Source organism: Haliotis rubra, unplaced genomic scaffold, assembly GCF_003918875.1.
Source record: "Haliotis rubra isolate DU_JTF1 unplaced genomic scaffold, ASM391887v1 Scf147, whole genome shotgun sequence".
Classification (NCBI taxonomy): domain Eukaryota; kingdom Metazoa; phylum Mollusca; class Gastropoda; order Lepetellida; family Haliotidae; genus Haliotis; species Haliotis rubra.
The window spans coordinates 207801-227570 of NW_025765414.1; the positions used below are offsets into that span (position 1 = coordinate 207801).

A 19770-nucleotide genomic window follows, 5' to 3' on the forward strand; every position below is an offset into this window, starting at 1 on the left:
GCCTTTTGTGGCAAGCATGGGTTGCTGAAGACCTATTCTACCCCAGATCTTCACGGGTCTGTTAACCTGAAGACATGTAAACAAAGTCTACTTGTTAAACAAAGACATATTTTAGATGACAACTTACTGTGTTTTCCTTCTAAAACTTCACGACTCAATATCTTGGTAAAACTATCAAAGGGATGATCGTGTAAACTGATCAAGCATATTTTGTTTGTCATACACTTTGTCCAAACTCCACAGCACTAATGTAATTACACGTGTTTATGAATCCATTCCCATTTTTTATTACCTGGAGCCTGCAATACAAGTTGTTTCCTGCTCTCTGAGAATCATCAGTTCAGGATGTACAACTAATGTAAACAATCAGTTGTCTGGTGAATACATCCTATATCAACTCACATGAGAAAACCTGTTGCCTCTACCTCATTGCTTGCAACGCTCTGATAATTAGGTCAGATGTATTCTACAAATGTGGATTATACCAGTGCAAGGACACCTTGCTGTACTTACTACATGTTTAACCAAGTGAAAAACAGGTTCTCAAGGACACAGATACTTACAGGTTTGATTACACTAACTCTCCCTTTACTGAAGTCAATTTTCTCCATGATATTCACTTGACAAGGTCATTGACCCAAACAAGACTTATCCTGACATACTAATTCTAATTTTTGTCTGCTCTAAACACTTGAAATACTTTTTTCTCCAAAATACTGGTTTGGTTTGGTTTCAGTGAGTGTGTGAGTGAGTGAGTGAGTAAGTGAGTGAGTGAAGCGAGTGAGTGAGTTGAGTTTTACGTCATACTCAGCAATATTCCAGCTATTTGGCGGCGGTCTGTACATAATCATGTCTAGACCAGACAATCCAGTGATCAGCAGCATGAGCATCAATCTACTCAGTGTGGATACAATGACATGTGTCAACCAAGTCAGCGAGCCTGACCAACTGGACCCCGTTAGTCGCTTCTTAGGACAAGCATGGGTTACAGAAGACCAGTTCTAACCCGGATCTTCACGAATCTAAGAGTCATGCAGGTGAGTGAGTGAGTGAGTGAGTGAGTGAGTGAGTGAGTGAGTGAGTGAGTGAGTGAGTGAGTGAGTGAGTGAGGTTAAATGCCCACAAGATTCTAACGCTATCCCAGTGGGAACACCAGACATAGTTTTCACACATCTGTCACAAGTGGAACTAGAAATGAAAGGCCAGCACAGTCTACGAAGCGTGTAGCTCGAGTCTGTGTACAATAGCCAACACATTAAGGCTTTCCTGTGGTCATCTTGCAGTATTCTATTGATACAATCACTGGTAATACCACAAGTCTCCACAATCCCAACCAGGCCAGGAATGTTGGGGTGGTTTTCCTGTTTTCTGAAGCACCATGTCAGTTTTCGTCACACTCAATCTAGCCTAACATAGTTTTCATTATTTGGAAACCTGCCAGTTCATAGTTATAGAAGAGGACATGTATTTGTTGAGAACAATCAGCTGACTGTATGTTTACTGTCATGATAAGGATGGCATTATATCTGAAACACAGATCCACTGGTTTCCTTGTTTCCGAGTTAGATCAACAATATGGCTACCAAAGTGGTTGGAAGAGCCGCCACATGGATGACAAAGTAGGTTAATGGTCATAAGTAAGGCAGAATATGATATAGTAACTGAGTGACTGACTGACTGAGTTTGGTTTTACGCCGCTTTTAGCAATATTCCAGCAACATCACGGCAGGGGACACCAGAAGTGGGCTTCACACATTGTGCCCACATTGTGGGGATTCGAACCCGGGTCTTCGGCGTGACGAGCCAACGCTTTAACCATTAGGCTACCCCACCGCCCCAGTAACTGAGTGAGTTAAGTATTACACATATTTACAAATTAAAGATTATAACAAGAGACAGGTTTTTGCTAGTCTCAACATAGTGAATCCCAAAACGGGAGGTTTACATTATGCTTTGGTCTGCACTAAACTCAAAACAATACAATAGTATTCTTTTGACTTCAACAAATACCTAACATGCCTAAAAGGGCTTAAAAATCCTCACCACTAACTTCAAAATCTCTGTATGTCTATTTAAAATGGCATCCAAACAGATTACAGAAAGTGTAAGATAATAATGTGCAAAATAATGATTTTGTAATGCATATTACACAAGAGCATCCAAGGTTTACGATATTTGATGGCAAACTCTGAAATCGACCTGTTCAGAAGATTGATGTGAAAATTCCATAATGGCTATGTTATTACGACCGTTATTACATGGCGCCATGGCAGCAGCGTGTGAAACAGTGAGTCAGTACTAACCATGTCAAGCACCTGCACCAGTATCACTGATCAGCTACGAGTGTTTGTGTACCAGAACCTTGATCAGCACTCTACACCACTGCAGCTCTTATCAAACTCCTACAGCTCAACTGATGGAAGTGATAGCAATAGAACAACAAATGTTTACAGGCAGATTGTCATCTTACTGCAGACTTACGAAGTACTTATTTCATACTAATTACAGTTGGTGACAGCCTTAGAGAATAATGTAGATGGTTTATAATGCCTGAAGTGGACACTGTCATTAACAAAAATTAATATCTTTGATAGTTGGTAGGGTTTGAGTCTTTCTGTGCATTTAACGGCATGTTTATCTTGACTGATGGAATTGTAACTGTCAAATTCCTTTCTTTCACTCAAAATATTGACATGAATGAGTAACCATTTACTTATTAAATGTGCTAAGACTGATAAAATAGATTAATGTTCTCATATGCATGGCTCTTGTGAGGAAAACTGAATTTAGAGGCTGCCTTTGCTATAACCTTTGAGTCTAACACAAACTTGGCTCTTTGCATTTTCTTTAGTACAGTTTTGAGTTATTAACTTATTATTTGGACTATTATTAGCTTACAAGACCAAACTGATTTTTACTAGACTCAAGCATCAGACAAGCGGCTGAAGTCAGACTTTAGAGGTTTCCATTGGATACTTCCACATAATCCTGTTTTGAAGAATTAGATTCAAGCATTCTTTCATGTTGTGCGAATTACGCATACACCCCATTTTAGAAAATATGGGGAATTGAACCCCGGTCTTTGGCGTGACGAGCGACCACTTTAACCACGAGGCTACTCCACTGCCCCAAGTTAATTTTTTAATCTGGACATGAAGTTGTTGCAAACTGATTATGAGGATTGGGTATTTTTTACCCATGTAAGGTCTAATGAGGAAACTATAATTACTGTGAAAGTCTTACTCCAACTCTTAAAGACAATATACAGCTATGTTGTGTAGGTCAGGAAATGGAAACATGGTGAAAACAGGGTTTGATCACATCACCATCTGAAAGGCTGGCACACTCTGATACACTATCATAGCCATCTGTGGTTCCAAGCTGATGTAGCTATCATCAGTGAGACCTCCCCAGGATTCTTGTGCTTGAAGTATTGTGTGAGAATATCATGTAATCAGTGAGAAAGTTTCAAGAAAGAAGAGCATGTATAAGAATGATACCACATTGGTGATACTGCAAGTCTTGATGAAGGTCAAAGTGCCCACAATTTGCAAAATCCTGCTCAAATTTTGCAAAGTCCTCTCACATTGTGCAAACTCCATTAACAATCAGCAATATCTGCAAACAATTTACAACCCTCCATGATTCCTGATGTAGCTATCATAGATAAGATTTCACCTGGATTCTTGTGCTTGTTGCATCATGTGAGAATATGTGTGTAATCAGTGAGAATGTTTGCTTTGACCACACTTGGAAAGTAACTCAGGAAAAGTGGAGCATGTATAGGATTTATACAACTTTATACTGTCACAGTGGTCGTCATGCACAAAAGATGATAATCCTGGTGAATCTGAAATAAAAACTCTTCAAGAATGCTTGAAGAGCAGACTATGCTGGGTACCAACCTTCCAACTGACTATCTGGTAGCAGGATTGTCAGATGACAACCAGACAATAAACACTGTGTGCTCCAGACAGCAAGACCTTGCACACTGCTGTGAAATAACTGTAGTAAAGGACAGAACTTACTGTCTTGTCTGGAATGTCCTTCTCCATAAAATGTTCACAATTTGCAAAAACTGCTTACAATTTGCAAAGTCCTCGCAAAATCTGCAAAGTCCTCTCACAATTTGCAAAATCTGCTCACAAATTGCAATATCTGCAAACAATTTGCAAAATCCACTCACAATTTTGCAAAATTCTCTCCAAATGACACATATTCCTCAAACATATGCAAAATACAGTTACAGATGACAGAAGACCAAAAGTATCAAACCTCAGTTGCTGGTTTACCTGAACATCTATTGCAGCATCAAATATATAAGCAAGGTTGAAAAAGAATTACATTTCCGAGACACATAATAATCAGTGCATGCAAACCCTAGCAAAACATCAAATATAATCTCTTGACAGCATCACATCAAAACTTCGTCATCTGTCTTGGAATTACAAGGAATTTCACCGAGGTGGAACTCATAACCTTAACACTCCATTACGAACAGTTCATGCAGTTACAGAAGCAAGATAATAATCCATGTTATATAACATACATCTCGATCATCCGTCTAACATAATACAACCAGTTTCATGAATAATAAATATATCACATGGCAGTTTTCAAGATCATGCCTCGGTATAACAACCAGAACACATTGTAGAAGCCAGTATATTGTAGAGAAGGGCAGCCAGAAGATATAGCCAGGATATACGGGCAATACAAGCATTGATATACGTAAAGCAATAACATGTCATATTAGTCATTTGGTGACATCAACACAACTTGTAGTTTTCTAATACCAGGCTTAAAACATGGAATCTCTAGAATTCTGTCAACTTGCAATGTTTTCCTAGAAAATGACCCCATTTCCTCCAAAACAACAAATATGTATGTGCACAAACTTGCAATAGAGTTGGCACATCTTATCAGGCCTAGCTGGATTCCATTGATTTTGTTTTCAGGCTAAACTTTCTAAATGATTTAGAAAGAACAAAATGAGTTGAAATTGACCTTTCAGGTTTGGCTAAGATGGCACTAACATTTGAGACGACTAGATTCTGCTATCAATTTGTAATTAACCCAACAATAAATTCAGGTTGGACAAAATACTTCCTTAAACTGACAACCAGTAAGAAGGTAAACATTGCTTCAGATCCCATTGTTCTTCCTTACATGGTAGCACATTATATCAGGTAGCCATTGCATCTTGAAGCCTGGTATCACACAACAATTAGTAAAACTGCAAATAAAAGCTTGTTAATAAATAAACCAAAGATGTGTACAGAATGATAGGTAGAAGCTGAAGCTGTACAACTCAAACAAGTCACTGTGCCACCTTCCAGTCACTCCAGATAAACTCTTCTACTTAGCCGAGCTTCAAGCTGCTGAAGCCAGTATTAAGCCACTGCTCTCATTAACAAACAATTACTGAAAGCAGTTACCAGCCCTAAAGTATGGCAGCTACACACTGTTGACATGAAACTGGATGATGTCCGTTTTTGAATTCTAAGAAAATACAGATAATCGTAATGGTGAGGACACAGTCACCTAAATTTGGACCTATCGTCTAGGTTATGGTTGGGCCAAATGTTGACATCAGCCTCTTGACCCTTGTCTGGTAATAAAACGTGACAGTTATATTTTCCATATCTAATATTCATATCAGTGAGTCAGTGAGTGAGTGAGTGAATGAGTATGGTTTTACACCGCTTTTAGCAATATTCCAGCAATATCACGGCAGGGTACACCAGAAATGTGTTTTACATATTGTACCCATGGGGGAATCGAACCCAGGTCTTCAGCATGACGAGCGAACGCTTTAACTATTAGGCTACCCCACCGCCCAAATATTCATATCATTACTTCAAGGGAAGTAAGAACAATTTATGCTAAATTTATATATATGTTTATCCAGAGGCTTACAAGATCACCCACACAAACTCTGCTGATTACAAAATATGGGGAATCTGTTACAAACGTATCAGTGAAATAACGCATTCAAAGGAAAAACTGTGTCCATTCCCTAACATAAGCAATATCAAAGCAGATTCTCATTTCAACATTTCAAAAGGCATTACTTTTAACTGTTATCTATTCATACTACTGACTGCACAACTGCTTTCATTGTAACACACAACACCACATGGACTGCCTGCCTATCCAGTGTATAGCGATAGTTTCTCACTGAAAAGGTTATCTGGTGGAGTGACTGAGAAGATAGCACAGCGCAATACTAGAAATACATGATTACTTTTTGGAAGACTGGGATCATCACCTGGGAGAGAGCTGGGGCTCAAGGGCTGCTGTGGCGCCGGGTCTGACGACAGACAGAGATAGAAATGTACATTGTATCTGTCAGTGGATAAACACTAAACATACCATGAGATACGTCATGGTAATAACTGTCGTACTTACTGGAACAGGTATCATGGTATGACACTGTGGCACATACCTACAATATGTATCTGTCATGGCAATCACAATGTGGTACAAAATATGGATATGTTCCGGTACATCAACTGTGGCATGCACAATCGCAATACTAAGGCATTCTGTCATGACAGTCATAACGTAGTACACAAACATGGTTTAGTTACACTTATACACTGTGGCATATAAAACACAATACCAACAGGTGAGTAAATGTTATATTACACTGACAGCAGTAACAGCTTTATCACCTGTAAGTAAAAAAGCCTAGATCATGCAAACTTATGGTTGACAACAAGAGCAATAATCCACCTACTGTATGATGATAAACAATAAGGCCACAGAATGTGACCACCCAATACACATAGTTGAATAATGACAACGTGACTGAACTGGATTCAACACCTCTTTAACAGTATTCTGGTTCCATCAAAGCTTGTCAGCTCACTGTGGGAGGGAAGTCTGCAGTGAACCTGTCTCATGATGTTTATTCCAGTGAAGCTATTACGCATGGATATGGTACAGCCAAACCTTGACACATAATCAGGGCGGACCAGGGTTTGAACCCTCAATCATGGCCAATGTACGCAATTCTTTACAGCAAACAGTAAGGCTGTAACGATACACTCGCATATTTAGTGAATCAACAGCCCTTCATGAATTCAATTCGGCCACCAGAACCGATTCCGTTTTTACATGTTTTACTTGAACCCTTGTCACTTTTGGAAAGTGAGATATGCAGTAATGGAATATGTACTAGCCTGCAGTAAGTCATGGTTTGCCACACAATGCAAATATAACTATTACAAACCAAATTTAAGTGTCATAAGATGACTGGTTATTGCTGTGACAAATCAAAACTGTCAACATGGGCATTCCATATTGTACATCAATCACTTAACTACAATATTGTATTCGTGAATAATTATATTCATGAGACGTATCATATTCGCCACATAGTGTATTCGTTGCAGCCCTAGCAAACAGTGATACCTTAGACATCAGGGCCACCCATTCCACCGAAATCATGACATACTAAGGGCACACATTGCCTAACAGAATGTCTTGATCTTGCCACATTGTGGCACACATAAAAATACATCAACATGCATGTACCTAATATAATACCAACAGAAAATATGGGACCTTTGAATGCAGCTATTGTCGAGGTGTACATTTTCATTTGTGGGATGTTGCATCTGAATGCATCCCATGACCAGCATGTGATGCATACCCGATATAGATCTGCACGCCTGAAAATAGTTTAACACTCATTTAACACCATTACACCATCATTCAATACCTTCTCTTATTTTTGTCTGTAGTATGTTATTGTTTATTTGTTTATACACTGTGGTATGTAAACAAACACTTATGCTGGTATTCACAATCTGACACATAAAGTAAATGCCTGCAATAAAAGGTGTGATGAATCATGTATTCAAATATACATATGATGCAACACTAATGATGGTGTACTCAGGCCGTCCTCATGTCAGGCTGCCTGTGTCTACAGTGTGGGATGAATGTACATCAGCTTATGTACTTCATTGATTCATGTCTTTCTAAAGAGCATTTCATGTTACAAGTACAACATTTCATGTTACAAGTACAACATTTTTGTTACAAGTACAACATTTAACATTACATGTACAACATTTCATGCAAAATTGATCATTTCATGTTACTTGTTCAACATTTAGTGTTACACATACATTTTGTGCTACAAATACAACATTTTGTTACATTGTACATTTCATGTTACATGTTCAACATTTCATGTTACATGTTCAACATTTCAACATTTTACATATCAAGATACATGCACATGTACAACATGGCAAAAATGTCATCAAGGCATGTTTACTTATAAATTTTGACAGGGTATTCTTCTGTATCATTACCAAACCAATGTACCTGAATATGTTCAGCACAGACGCCTCTGTGGATAGAGCATCTGCTTAGACAGCGCAAGTTTGTTGGGTTAAATATATCAAAGATGTCAGAAGATGGTTACACTGGAACTCAGCATTAAAAGGATGACATAAGGACAGGTCATCACAGAAGATTAATGTATTACAGTAGTGCCAACTGAAACTTGATAATTCAGTGGGCTTACACTACATGACCAGCAAATGTCCAAACTAGACAAACAGCCACACACATATGTGCATGCACATCTCGATACCAGTCCTAAAATCTTGAATTTTATGTTAAACCATGTTATAACTCATTTCAACCCAGGTTCCGAACATTTCTAATGTCAATGTGACAATCCGATACATGATCATACACAGCACCTAGTCTGTATACAACTTTTAGAACCCGGCCTACCAGCGATTGTGATCCACATAATCTGGGACATGCTGACACATAGTCACCCACACAGCCTATTCCCTGATCCAATCTAGTTGCCCCTTACGACCATCAATCAGTGCCGTCAGGTAGGACCCTAGACACTGGTGTGATGGAATATTGATACTGATGTCACAACACTTCCTCTGATGCTCTATCTACTTGTTCATGAAAGGAGGCAAAATATGTATATATTGTTCTAAAATACATTATACATAGATCATTTATGTGCTGTCGGAAACAATCACATGAGTAAGTGAGGAGGTCAGGTTTATGCCTCTTTCAAAAGAATTTCAATTATTCTATCTGGGAATTTCAGCTTGATATGAGCAGAGCTACAGATAACTTTTTTGGGTCATTGAGTTTAGTACTCGGTTGTGTTCATCTCAATTGGGTATTCTAATTTTCCTTTGAGTAAAACCAAACAAATTATACCCACCTCACGCAAACTCAATTGGGTATTTTGCCATCTTCCATTAATTGTAAAAATAAAATAAAGTTTAAATATTGGTTTACATGTTTGTTATTTATATTTGATCTGTAATATGAGAAACGATACGAAAAACTGCAAGTTGCCAAGTTTATGTGTTGAAATAGAACCTCTCAATATAACTCAGCTGACTTGACATTTTTTGTGTGTACGCATGTACGATAAAATTTATTGAGTATTTACAAAACTTCAAGCGTACTTGTACGCTATAGACTTAATAGGAATTGAGTTTTCACATAAATATTTGTGCAATTTATGCAGATACGCAGCTTATCTGTACCTCTGTATGAGAGGTAAGACCTAAATGATTTGGTAACACCAACAAGCAAAGGTATTGTGCAGACTAACTTTGACACAAGCTTCGCAAAACTGGGATTCAAACCCATGACCATAGATTCCTGGCACACCTATCAGACTTTAATCCACGGAGCAAATTGTGGCACCATGGACAACTATACATTCATGCCCCAAATAAATCATAATAACAAAATCAAAATGGATTACGTAACTGACAACTGAAATTACAAACAGTTTAGACATTGAAAAACACGTTGACATTTAAATACATCACACGACTGAAATAAACAAAACGACAGCATTATAATGAGACACTGAGTCATTGTACTGTCACACCCTCCATAATCATCACAGACTGTACTAAACAGGTAATTAAATCAAATTACACATTTCATATCCAAGTTTATCGCATGGGAAACACAACAAATGCTCAAACCATTAGGTATTGATTAAGCTTCATCAATAAGACAAGCTTCTGGACCTATTGTCAGGGACATTTGACTGACTGAGTTTGGTTTTACGCCGCTTTTAGCAATATTCCAGCAACATCACGGCGAGGGACACCAGAAATGGGCTTCACACAATGTACCCATGTGGGGATTCCAACCCGGGTCTTCGGCGTGACGAGCCAACGCTTTAGCCACTAGGCTACCCCACCGCCCCAGGGACATTTGAAAGTGGTTCTTTATCACAGAGAGAGAGGTTAACCTTAACCTTGACATTGTACTCTTCCTGACCCTGACCCTGACCTTCTACATAACACCCTTGCTGAGTGAGTGAATATGCGAACATAACACAAGTGAATAAGTGAGTTTAGCTTTACACTGCTTTTAGCAGTATTCCAGCAATATCGTGACAAGGGACACCAGAAATGGGCTTCACAAATTGTGCCCATGAGGGAATTGAACCTGAGCCTTTGGCATGACGAGCAAACGCTTTAGCCACTAGGCTACCCCCATGCTTACACCCTTGCTGCATTACAAAGACAGCAGACCTGTGAAGGTCCAGGTTAGAATTGATCTTCAGTAACCCATGCTTGTCATAAGAGGCAACTAACGGGATCAGGTGGTCAGGCTCGCTGACTCGGTTGACACATGTCATCGGTTCCCAATTGCATAGACTGATGCTCATGCTGTTGATCACTGGATTGTTTGGTCCAGACTCGATCATTTACAGACTGCCACCATGTAGCTAGAATATTGCTGAGTATGACGTACAACTAAACTCACTCACTACAAAGACAGCACCCTAAGCCAAACCATGACATCTTTGAACCGGGAGAGACACCACTGGTCATATCTGACGAGTCGGCAGGTCATTGTGAAGAAGTGAAATAACTGAATAACTAAACAAATTTGCAAGTATGCTTTTTTATAACTTTCAGCATTTTCAGCAGCATCACAAAGGGGGAGGGACACTAGAAACGAAATAAAACAAATAATCTGCCTAGATTATCATTAGTCTCAAACTGTGGCCATATCTATCCTTGCTAAAGAGTTCACACAAAACCTTGCAAATAGAAGATTTTGTATACCTCCTAGCAATACATGTAGTTTGAAAAATGCAATATACACATGATAACTGTAGATTCTACAAATTATCTATGCAAAAGCATCAATCAATCTAACTTTCACTGGGTTTATATAAAATGTACGTCAGAAAACAAATTTTAGCAACAGAAGTACATTTCAACACTGGTACTGTGACTCCCATGAAATCATTAATTACACCCATCCCAATTGTTGAATCTTATTTTTAATCTAATGTCATTATTTTGACTTGTACCAATAACTAGGGCTACAACGATTCACCCAGACCTCAATTCGATTCGATTCTCGATATTTGACCCTTGATTTGATGATTTTCGATTCGATTCTCCATACAAGTAAAAACATCAGATTTCATTTAACACTCAGAGTTCAAGTGAGTCGGGTTTTCTATCATGAAATCCATCGTCAACTTGGCGATGTCTACTAACGACAATGCTCATTGGATAATTAGCCCAACATCAACCAATCACATTTCGCCATATTTCAGCGCTCAAAACTGCTCGAGTTGGATTAAAAATTATGTTCTCGCTGTGTGGAAACAATTGAAATAGATATTCAAATATCAAATCGAAAAGTGATAATAGTTATCGAAAATCGAAACTAACGACTTTTATTTCCCAGCCTCAAGGTCTAAAGCCTTTCTTTACCCTACCTAGTATGTAACAACTGACATCTCACCAGTGACAGTGAATAAATACCATCTGTCTCAAGTCTGATTGAAAGCCTACTTGTGTTATGCACAATCTTAATGCCCCTGACTGAATGTGTGTTGTACAATAGGTAATCACAGCTTGCAATAGCGTTTCCCCTTCAGTGGCCACTGAGAACTCGTCCATCATATGGAAAAGATTCAAATTCAGCCGATTTCTTACACCGATAGATTTCTTTCACACACTTAAGTTATGCTAAATCTTTTACTGAACAGGCCAACCAGAAAAGACTGTCATAATTTTCCTCTTATGACCTCCTTTCCCACAGTCAACAACAGATATGGCTTATATGTACAATGAGCTTATATTGAGCTTGGTAAAAACTCTTAGCGTGTGATAGCTCTCGCTTTTCTCATGGTATACCTGTTTGAAATGTACTGACAAATTGGTGACAGTTTAAAAGCTATTTCATGATTTTTAATAAAGTGAGTGAGTGTGGTTTTATGACCCTTTTAGCAATATTCGAGCAATATCTTGGCTGGGGACAACAGAAATGGGCTTCTCAAACTGTAACCAGTTTGAAAATTTGTCCTACTGGTGGGTGAACACTTTAACCACAAGACTACCCCCCAACCCCCCTGTATTTCACGCAATTTCTAATGGGTTTTTTTCATAGATTCAGCCAATTATATTTATGTACCGTCTAGGTAGCCAAGAATAACAATAAGCGAATATTTGAGGCGCCCAACCCCAAACCATCGGATCCTCCCACAGCAAAGGGAGGCAACTCCCTACTACTTAACCCTATAACATTTTTTCCAAAATTTTCTCTTATTTCACTATTTCTAAACATACTTTCCAGACTACAAAACAGAAATCTGCATAAAAGATTTTCAGGTAAATAATTTTGTAACTTAGAGTTGAAAATATATTCATAACTAACGGTACAAATATCTGTTTCTACAGCTTACAGCTGGAAAAACAATACTTGCTAAATCAGTCAGAAACACATTATTTTGTGTGGTATGCGAACAATGTGACAATACATAACAAAATGATTTAGCAATTGATTTAGATAACTGTTGGGCTGTTCAGGTTGAGTGTTGTTACCACAACATATAATGCTGCTTCCAGGATCACTTAGCAACACTCAACGTTGCTCAGTGACCTGGCGGTTCTTAACACCTGACTCACATTATTTGCTTCAATAATTATCAAAATTCACTTCACAATGTTTTTCTTGATTGTGGAATAAGAGCCTATTTTTGGATCACAAAAATGACATATTTGAAAGATACCTCTGCACTAAGTAACTTGAATATAGTCAAATTCAGTTATATTAGTGACAGACACTCTAGCCTGATATTCGCTTTTATCTGAATCTTGCCAATATTGAAAATATTGTTTGTATTATTTAATAATAACATGACCCTTCAAAACAGTCAAGTAGTCTAGTATTTAAATACAGGTTATTGACATCAAGGTAGCCTGTTTCACAGTCCCTAAACCACATTATTTTCACTGCTGCCTAGCCTTCCCTGCAATGCTAAGCCCTAAATGCAGCAAGTCTAGATATCTCATCTCACTGGTGCTCCTTTTCAATTTGGTACCATCACTATCATATATACATGTGGTGTCACCTTAAGCAAGTGAGTTTGCCTCTGTTCACCTAGCGGAAAATGGGTACCTGGTGAGATAAGTCATGTGACTATAACCTTCTAGCGCCTAACAGGCAGCTTGGGTTATCTGGGTTAATACTGTGCTGTGGTATATATTGTTAGCGCTATGAGAATACTTGGTGTGGAGCTTGGCGCTATATAAATGGACACATTACTATTATTATTACTCAGAGACGAAGCATTAGTCAAACATCAAGGCAGTTACAGCGACACAATTTGCTATGAAATATCGCAATACAAATGTGAAATGTCTAAATTATATATACAAATTATTAATATAACATGGTGAGGGATGATTTCGTGCTTTGACCTAATTCTACATTCTTTCAATCCATTCTGATCACAATAAACCCTTATGTCCCTGCGCAATACTGGAAGCTGCTCATATTGTACTCGAACCAATTTCCTCTTGGCCAAATATCAAATATGGAACGATTATCAACATAATTGTGCGTGATCTTGCTGAATGGAATGCAAAGCTTGGAACATACTGCACGATATGGAACGGTTTGTCATCATCAGAAACCCTACAGAATAGAATCAAAATAAGAGTAGGCGATATGAATATTCTACCTTTAGGGTGCTGGTACATCCCAAATGTGTATCCTCTACAGGTTGTTATCCAATGCTTACAGCATACAATATCCCTGAGACTAAATCCAGCAAATATCAGACTGTGTCAATCCGTCATGATGTGGTGCCACACCAAAATAATATGTCTGTAATTCTGTAATTCATGCCTTGATATTTTCACTCTTGACATTCCTTGTATCCCTCAGTATAACGCCCTCATTATAATGCAACTACTGGAAGGTGGCGACCACATGTTCAGGACATTGAAGGAAAAACGGAAATTTAATGTCAAAGAAGCATTAGACTCAAAGAGCAGAAATGCTGTTTTAATTCAAATTGGAAATAGGTCCATTAACTAATATTGATATGAATTTATGGTGTAACGAAAAACTTACTTTTTGTTCATGACTTCAAGCTGAGCACTGTATACAAGTCGAGAACAGACAGGAAACCTATTTTTGATTATGTAAAGAAAGCAACTGAAGATGTCCTCAGGCCCAAAAAGAACTAGGTTACAAGGTGTCTTTTGTTACTGTGCCAGGTTTTCGAAATATGGGTCACATTCAGCAAAACTTCAAATTATGGAGTTGTAGCGAGTGCGTATGGTTTTACGTAGACTAACGTTTAGTCCCTGAATATATATAATTGTGATAGTAGCCATAAACCCATTTAAATTGAAAAGGAGCCCCAGTGAGACCAGAGATTCCTGAACCTGAAAATCTAGACTTGCTTTATTTAGGGCTTTAGCATTGCAGGGAGGGCTAAGCATTGGGGAAAATAATATGGTTCAGGGACTGTGAGACAGACTAGGTTTTAGGCTGCTTTTAACAATATTCCAGCAATATCATGTATACCATAAGTCGTCAAGAATAAACAGGAATGAGAATTGTCACCTGCCACCGGTGGATCGTCAGAAACTGTAAGTCTCAGAACTCCAGGCTTGTTAATTCTGTCAACAGGGGTCAATATGTCTGGTGTTAATGGTATCCTAGGGGTTAGTGCATGAAGTAGATAATATTTGATTTGCCATCACTACTCATGATAATAAAAATTTCACATCAATTTGCATCCCTGACTACGGAGAAAGACCAAGTCAATATGTTTAATCAAAAGACTGACTGAGTTTAGTTTTACGCCGCTTTTAGCAACATTCCAGCAACATCACGGCAGGGGACACCAGAAATGGGCTTCACACAATGTACCCATGAGGGGATTCGAACCCGGGTCTTCGGCGTGACGAGCCAACGCTTTAACCACTAGGCTACCCCACCGCCCCTTTAATCAAAAGAATACACAAGCCCGTTCAAAATATGGCTTAAACATATTTGATTTAAAGTCAATGTCTTGAGTTACATGAGTCAATAGCAGGATGTATGGGGAGCTGACTTGGCTTGTTCACCATGAAACTTAGTCAAGGGGTGAACAAAATGTTCATCTTATAAAATCCTGGACACCCTGTATTTACACAGATAATGAGTTTAGATTTACAAATTCAAAAGTTGTGAAGAATTTCTGTGACAATTAGATTGACCTTACGACCAGCACGGACTATCAAGGAAACCTCACAAAATGAACAGGGCATTAATGACGTGGCATCACACTTAGGTTATGACATCCATACAAGCTTACCAGCATCTGTACAACCTTACCAGCAACTGAACAAGCTTATCATCAACTGAACAAGCTTATCATCAACTGAACAAGCTTTCCAGTAACTGTACAAGCTTACCAGCAACTGTACAAGCTTACCAGCAACTGTACAAGCTTACCAGCAACTGTACAAGCTTACCAGCATCTGTACAACCTTACCAGCAACTGAACAAGCTTATCATCAACTGAACAAGCTTATCATCAACTGAACAAGCTTATCATCAACTGAACAAGCTTATCATCAACTGAACAAGCTTTCCAGTAACTGTACAAGCTTACCAGCAACTGTACAAGCTTACCAGCAACTGTACAAGCTTACCAGCAACTGAACAAGCGTTCCAGCAACTATACAAGCTTACCAGCAACTATACAATCTTACCATCATCGGATATACAAGCTTACCAGCAACTGAACAAGCGTTCCAGCAACTATACAAGCTTACCAGCAACTATACAATCTTACCAACAAGTGAACAAGCGTTCCAGCCACTGAACAAGCTTACCAGCAACTGTACAAGCTTACCAGCAACTGTACAAGCTTACCAACAACTGTACAAGCTTACCAGCAACTGTACAAGCTTACCAGCAACTGTACAAGCTTACCATCATCGGATATACAAGCTTTCCAGCCACTAAACAAGCTTACCAGCAACTATACAAGCTTACCAGCCACTGAACAAGCTTTCCAGCAACTGTACAAGCTTACCAGCATTGGATATACAAGCTTACCACCATCCATACAAGCTTGCAAACCTTTTTCACCATACAGTATATGCCACTTTGGATACTTGAGTTTAAGAGTTTACCCATGTTAGCACCACAAGTCATACAAGAAAACAAAGTCTGAACCTTGGCATTTGCCAAAAGGGCTTTTTACCCATTGTTCTGTTACTCATTCATTTTGTACTGTCATTCAGCATTCATTTTAACATTAAACATCATCAAACAAACACTTAATGTTTCACACACACAAAATGTCCAGACATAACTGTGATAAATGTAACCAATATTTCCATCCTTGCCTCTAACAAATTATCCCATAATTATGAGGCAATATTAGTGGCCCAGCATGAACAATCAGTTCTTATCCATTTGAAGGCTATTATTATCATGATTATCCCAGTTTCCACATCAACTAATGCTCCCTCAATCAATGGCTGGAACAAAATTGCTTGTGAAAGATCCCTATGTGACTGTTTAAAAATTTGAACCAATCATATTGCTACAACTGACTGCCATAAATAGCAAGTGCTGATGCAATATTTCTTCTCTGATGGTCGTTATAGGGTTACATTGTGTCAACAATAAATTGATGACCAATTATTTCATTCAGTGTTGGATAAATGAAAAGATTGTTCACCTTTTTATTCTGCACTGATTCCATGACATTAAATCCATAATTTCAAGAAACTGATGCTACTACATTTTCATTTAACTTCAAAATCTTACATCTCTTCATTTGAACATGTTGAAATCCAGGAACAGTTTACGACAGACTTTTGAACAATGAAGACTCTTAAACAAAGATACCGCCTCCGTGGTGTAGTGGTTAGAGTGTCCGCCCGGAGGTCGGAAGGTTGCGGGTTCGATCCCCGACCGTGTCATACCAAAAGACGTTAAAATATGGTACTTGTTGGTCCCTGTCTGGCGCTCGGCATTAATGGGTACAACAAGGACTGGTCGGCTCGGAGTCAGTATAATGTGTCTGAGTGGGGTATTCATGCTTCACTGCGGCATGGTATCTCAGTGGGCTAGCACTATAAAATCAGCTGCAGTCTGGGCTAGTACAAGCAGCCGCACATACACATACACACGCATGCACGTCGTCATATGAGCGAAATATTCTCAAGCACGACGTTAAACCCAATTTCACCTCACCTCACCTTAAACAAAGAACCCTTGTCAAGCTTATCCCTGACTTACATTATACATCCTTATACACGAATTGATCACAATATGTTTGTCTGTTTCTTTGATACTGCACTCTGCGATATGGTCACTAGAGCATAGGTTGCTGGAGACCAAATCCAATCCAGGATCACCAAATGGAGGTCCTGCCACATATAATCGAGTCTCGAACAGACAACTGTACCTCCAGTTTGACGGACTGATTGATTGTTGTTTAACGTAGCTCTCAGCAATTTTCCAGCTAAATGGTGGCGGTCTGTAAATAACCAAGTTTGGACCAGGCAATCTTGTGATCAACATCATGAGCATAAATCTACGCAATTGGGATACGACGACATGTGTCAACGAAGTCAGTGAGCCTGACCACCCGATCCCTTTAGTCAACACTTACGACAAGCATAGGTTGCTGAAGACCAATTCTAACCCGGATCTTCACAGGTGACATGTTTGCAAAAAATATGGACCATAGAAGAATATGGAGACTATGGAGACTCCCCAACACTGCATCCTTCTGCATTACCCGGAGCATCAGAAGGACTGTGCTCCTAGTGGAGAACCCCGGCACTCTCCTGATCAGGAGGTACCAAACCAAGTACACAAAAAACAATGGGAGTCAGATGACAGTGTACTTATAATGCAAAGGAGGCATTTCAAAGGCGAGATCCGCCAACTTAGCATGCTTTTCCACAATCTTGCCAATCACACTGCTGTCAAAAGGGACAGAAACTTCAATAACATAAATAAATTATTGCTATTATTATTAATATTATTACTTTACGTACAATCCAAAGGATCAATGCAAAGAGGATCTGTATAACTGTCATCCATCCATCCCATTGTCAATATAATTCTTTACAGGGCATTTTGTTTTTAAATGCCATGTCCACATTCCTTGTCCACAAAAAGTTACATAAATCCTTGCGACATGTAGCCACACCTTTTCCTTCACAGTCAACAACTACCAAGGTCAGCTGGACTAACACAATCCCCAAGTATCAGATCTAGGTGTTTGTGTTGGGCAATGGCAGGTACAAGGAATGCTCATTTAAAATCAAGGTCACATTTTTCAGGTGAACATATCAAAAAAGAAGACTTAAATTACCCATTTCTTACTATGTTCACTACAACAATATCGACTGATTGTTAGTTTTCTCCCATAGTGTTCCAACCAAAATCAGCATTAATAAACCTCCAAATAATTATAAGCCAAGTAGAGAAGGAGGTTAAATTTTAAAACAATCTAACAATAGCAAGAAGCAACTGAACAATTACAGTAAAGGTTATGGTAAAATTAAGTGTTTTAATTTAGTGATTATAAACAACTAATTCACATCTTCTTTATCAGTAGTCATGGATTTTAAGACAATACCTGAAAATGATATCAATCTGGGTTTTGTCTATGGTGAGTCAAGTAAGTATCAAATGAACATGTCACCAAATATTTTAGGTCCAATTGGGATAACATTGGTTGGAATATCAAGGTATGTTACTCATGACTATTTGTTTTGTTTTTCTCTGTTTAACACATTTAACGCCATTACTCAGGCTGTAATTAAACAGACTGACATCAAGAGCATCCTTCTACATAGCTGGGATATGATGACATTAGTCAACTAAGTCAGCCTGACCACTTGATCCTATTAATCGCCTCCTAGTACGAACATAGAAACAGAAATCAACTTCACACATTGTACCCTTGATAGTTGTCATTTATGACAGGCACACTTCTAACCCTGATCATTCTGGATCTGCACAGTCACAAGTCAGCATATCATCATGACAGTGAGTGAGTGATTTAGTTTAATATTACGCCCGATCAGCAATATTCCAGCTATATGGCGGCGGTCTGTAAATAATCAAGTCTGGACCAGACAAACCAGTGATTAACAGCATGAGCATCGATCTGCACAATTGGGAATCGATGACATGTGTCAACCAAGTCAGCGAGCCTGACCACCCGATCCCCTTAGTGGCCTCTTATGACAAGCATAGTGTTGCCTTTTGTGGCAAGCACATGGGTTGCTGAAGACCTATTCTACCCCGGATCTTCATGGGTCTCATGATGACAGAGCCCAGGTTGATAAAGACCAGTTCTAACACAGATCATTCTGGATCTCATCACAGGTCAGCATATCATGATGACAGAGAGATTGTAGATCAACCCATAAATGGGAATGGTGATATATTTTGCTG

At 38.8% G+C, this 19770-nt stretch overlaps 1 protein-coding gene across 1 annotated transcript in view; it reads right to left on the reverse strand.

Annotated features, from left to right (window-relative positions):
• Positions 1–19770, reverse strand: part of LOC124269735 (tyrosine-protein kinase Abl-like) — a 110910-nt gene that overhangs the window by 67199 nt on the left and 23941 nt on the right. Inside the window, 1 exon segment of the mRNA XM_046704761.1 lies at positions 6272–6313. Within this exon segment, the coding sequence (XP_046560717.1) occupies positions 6272–6313 (42 nt within the window).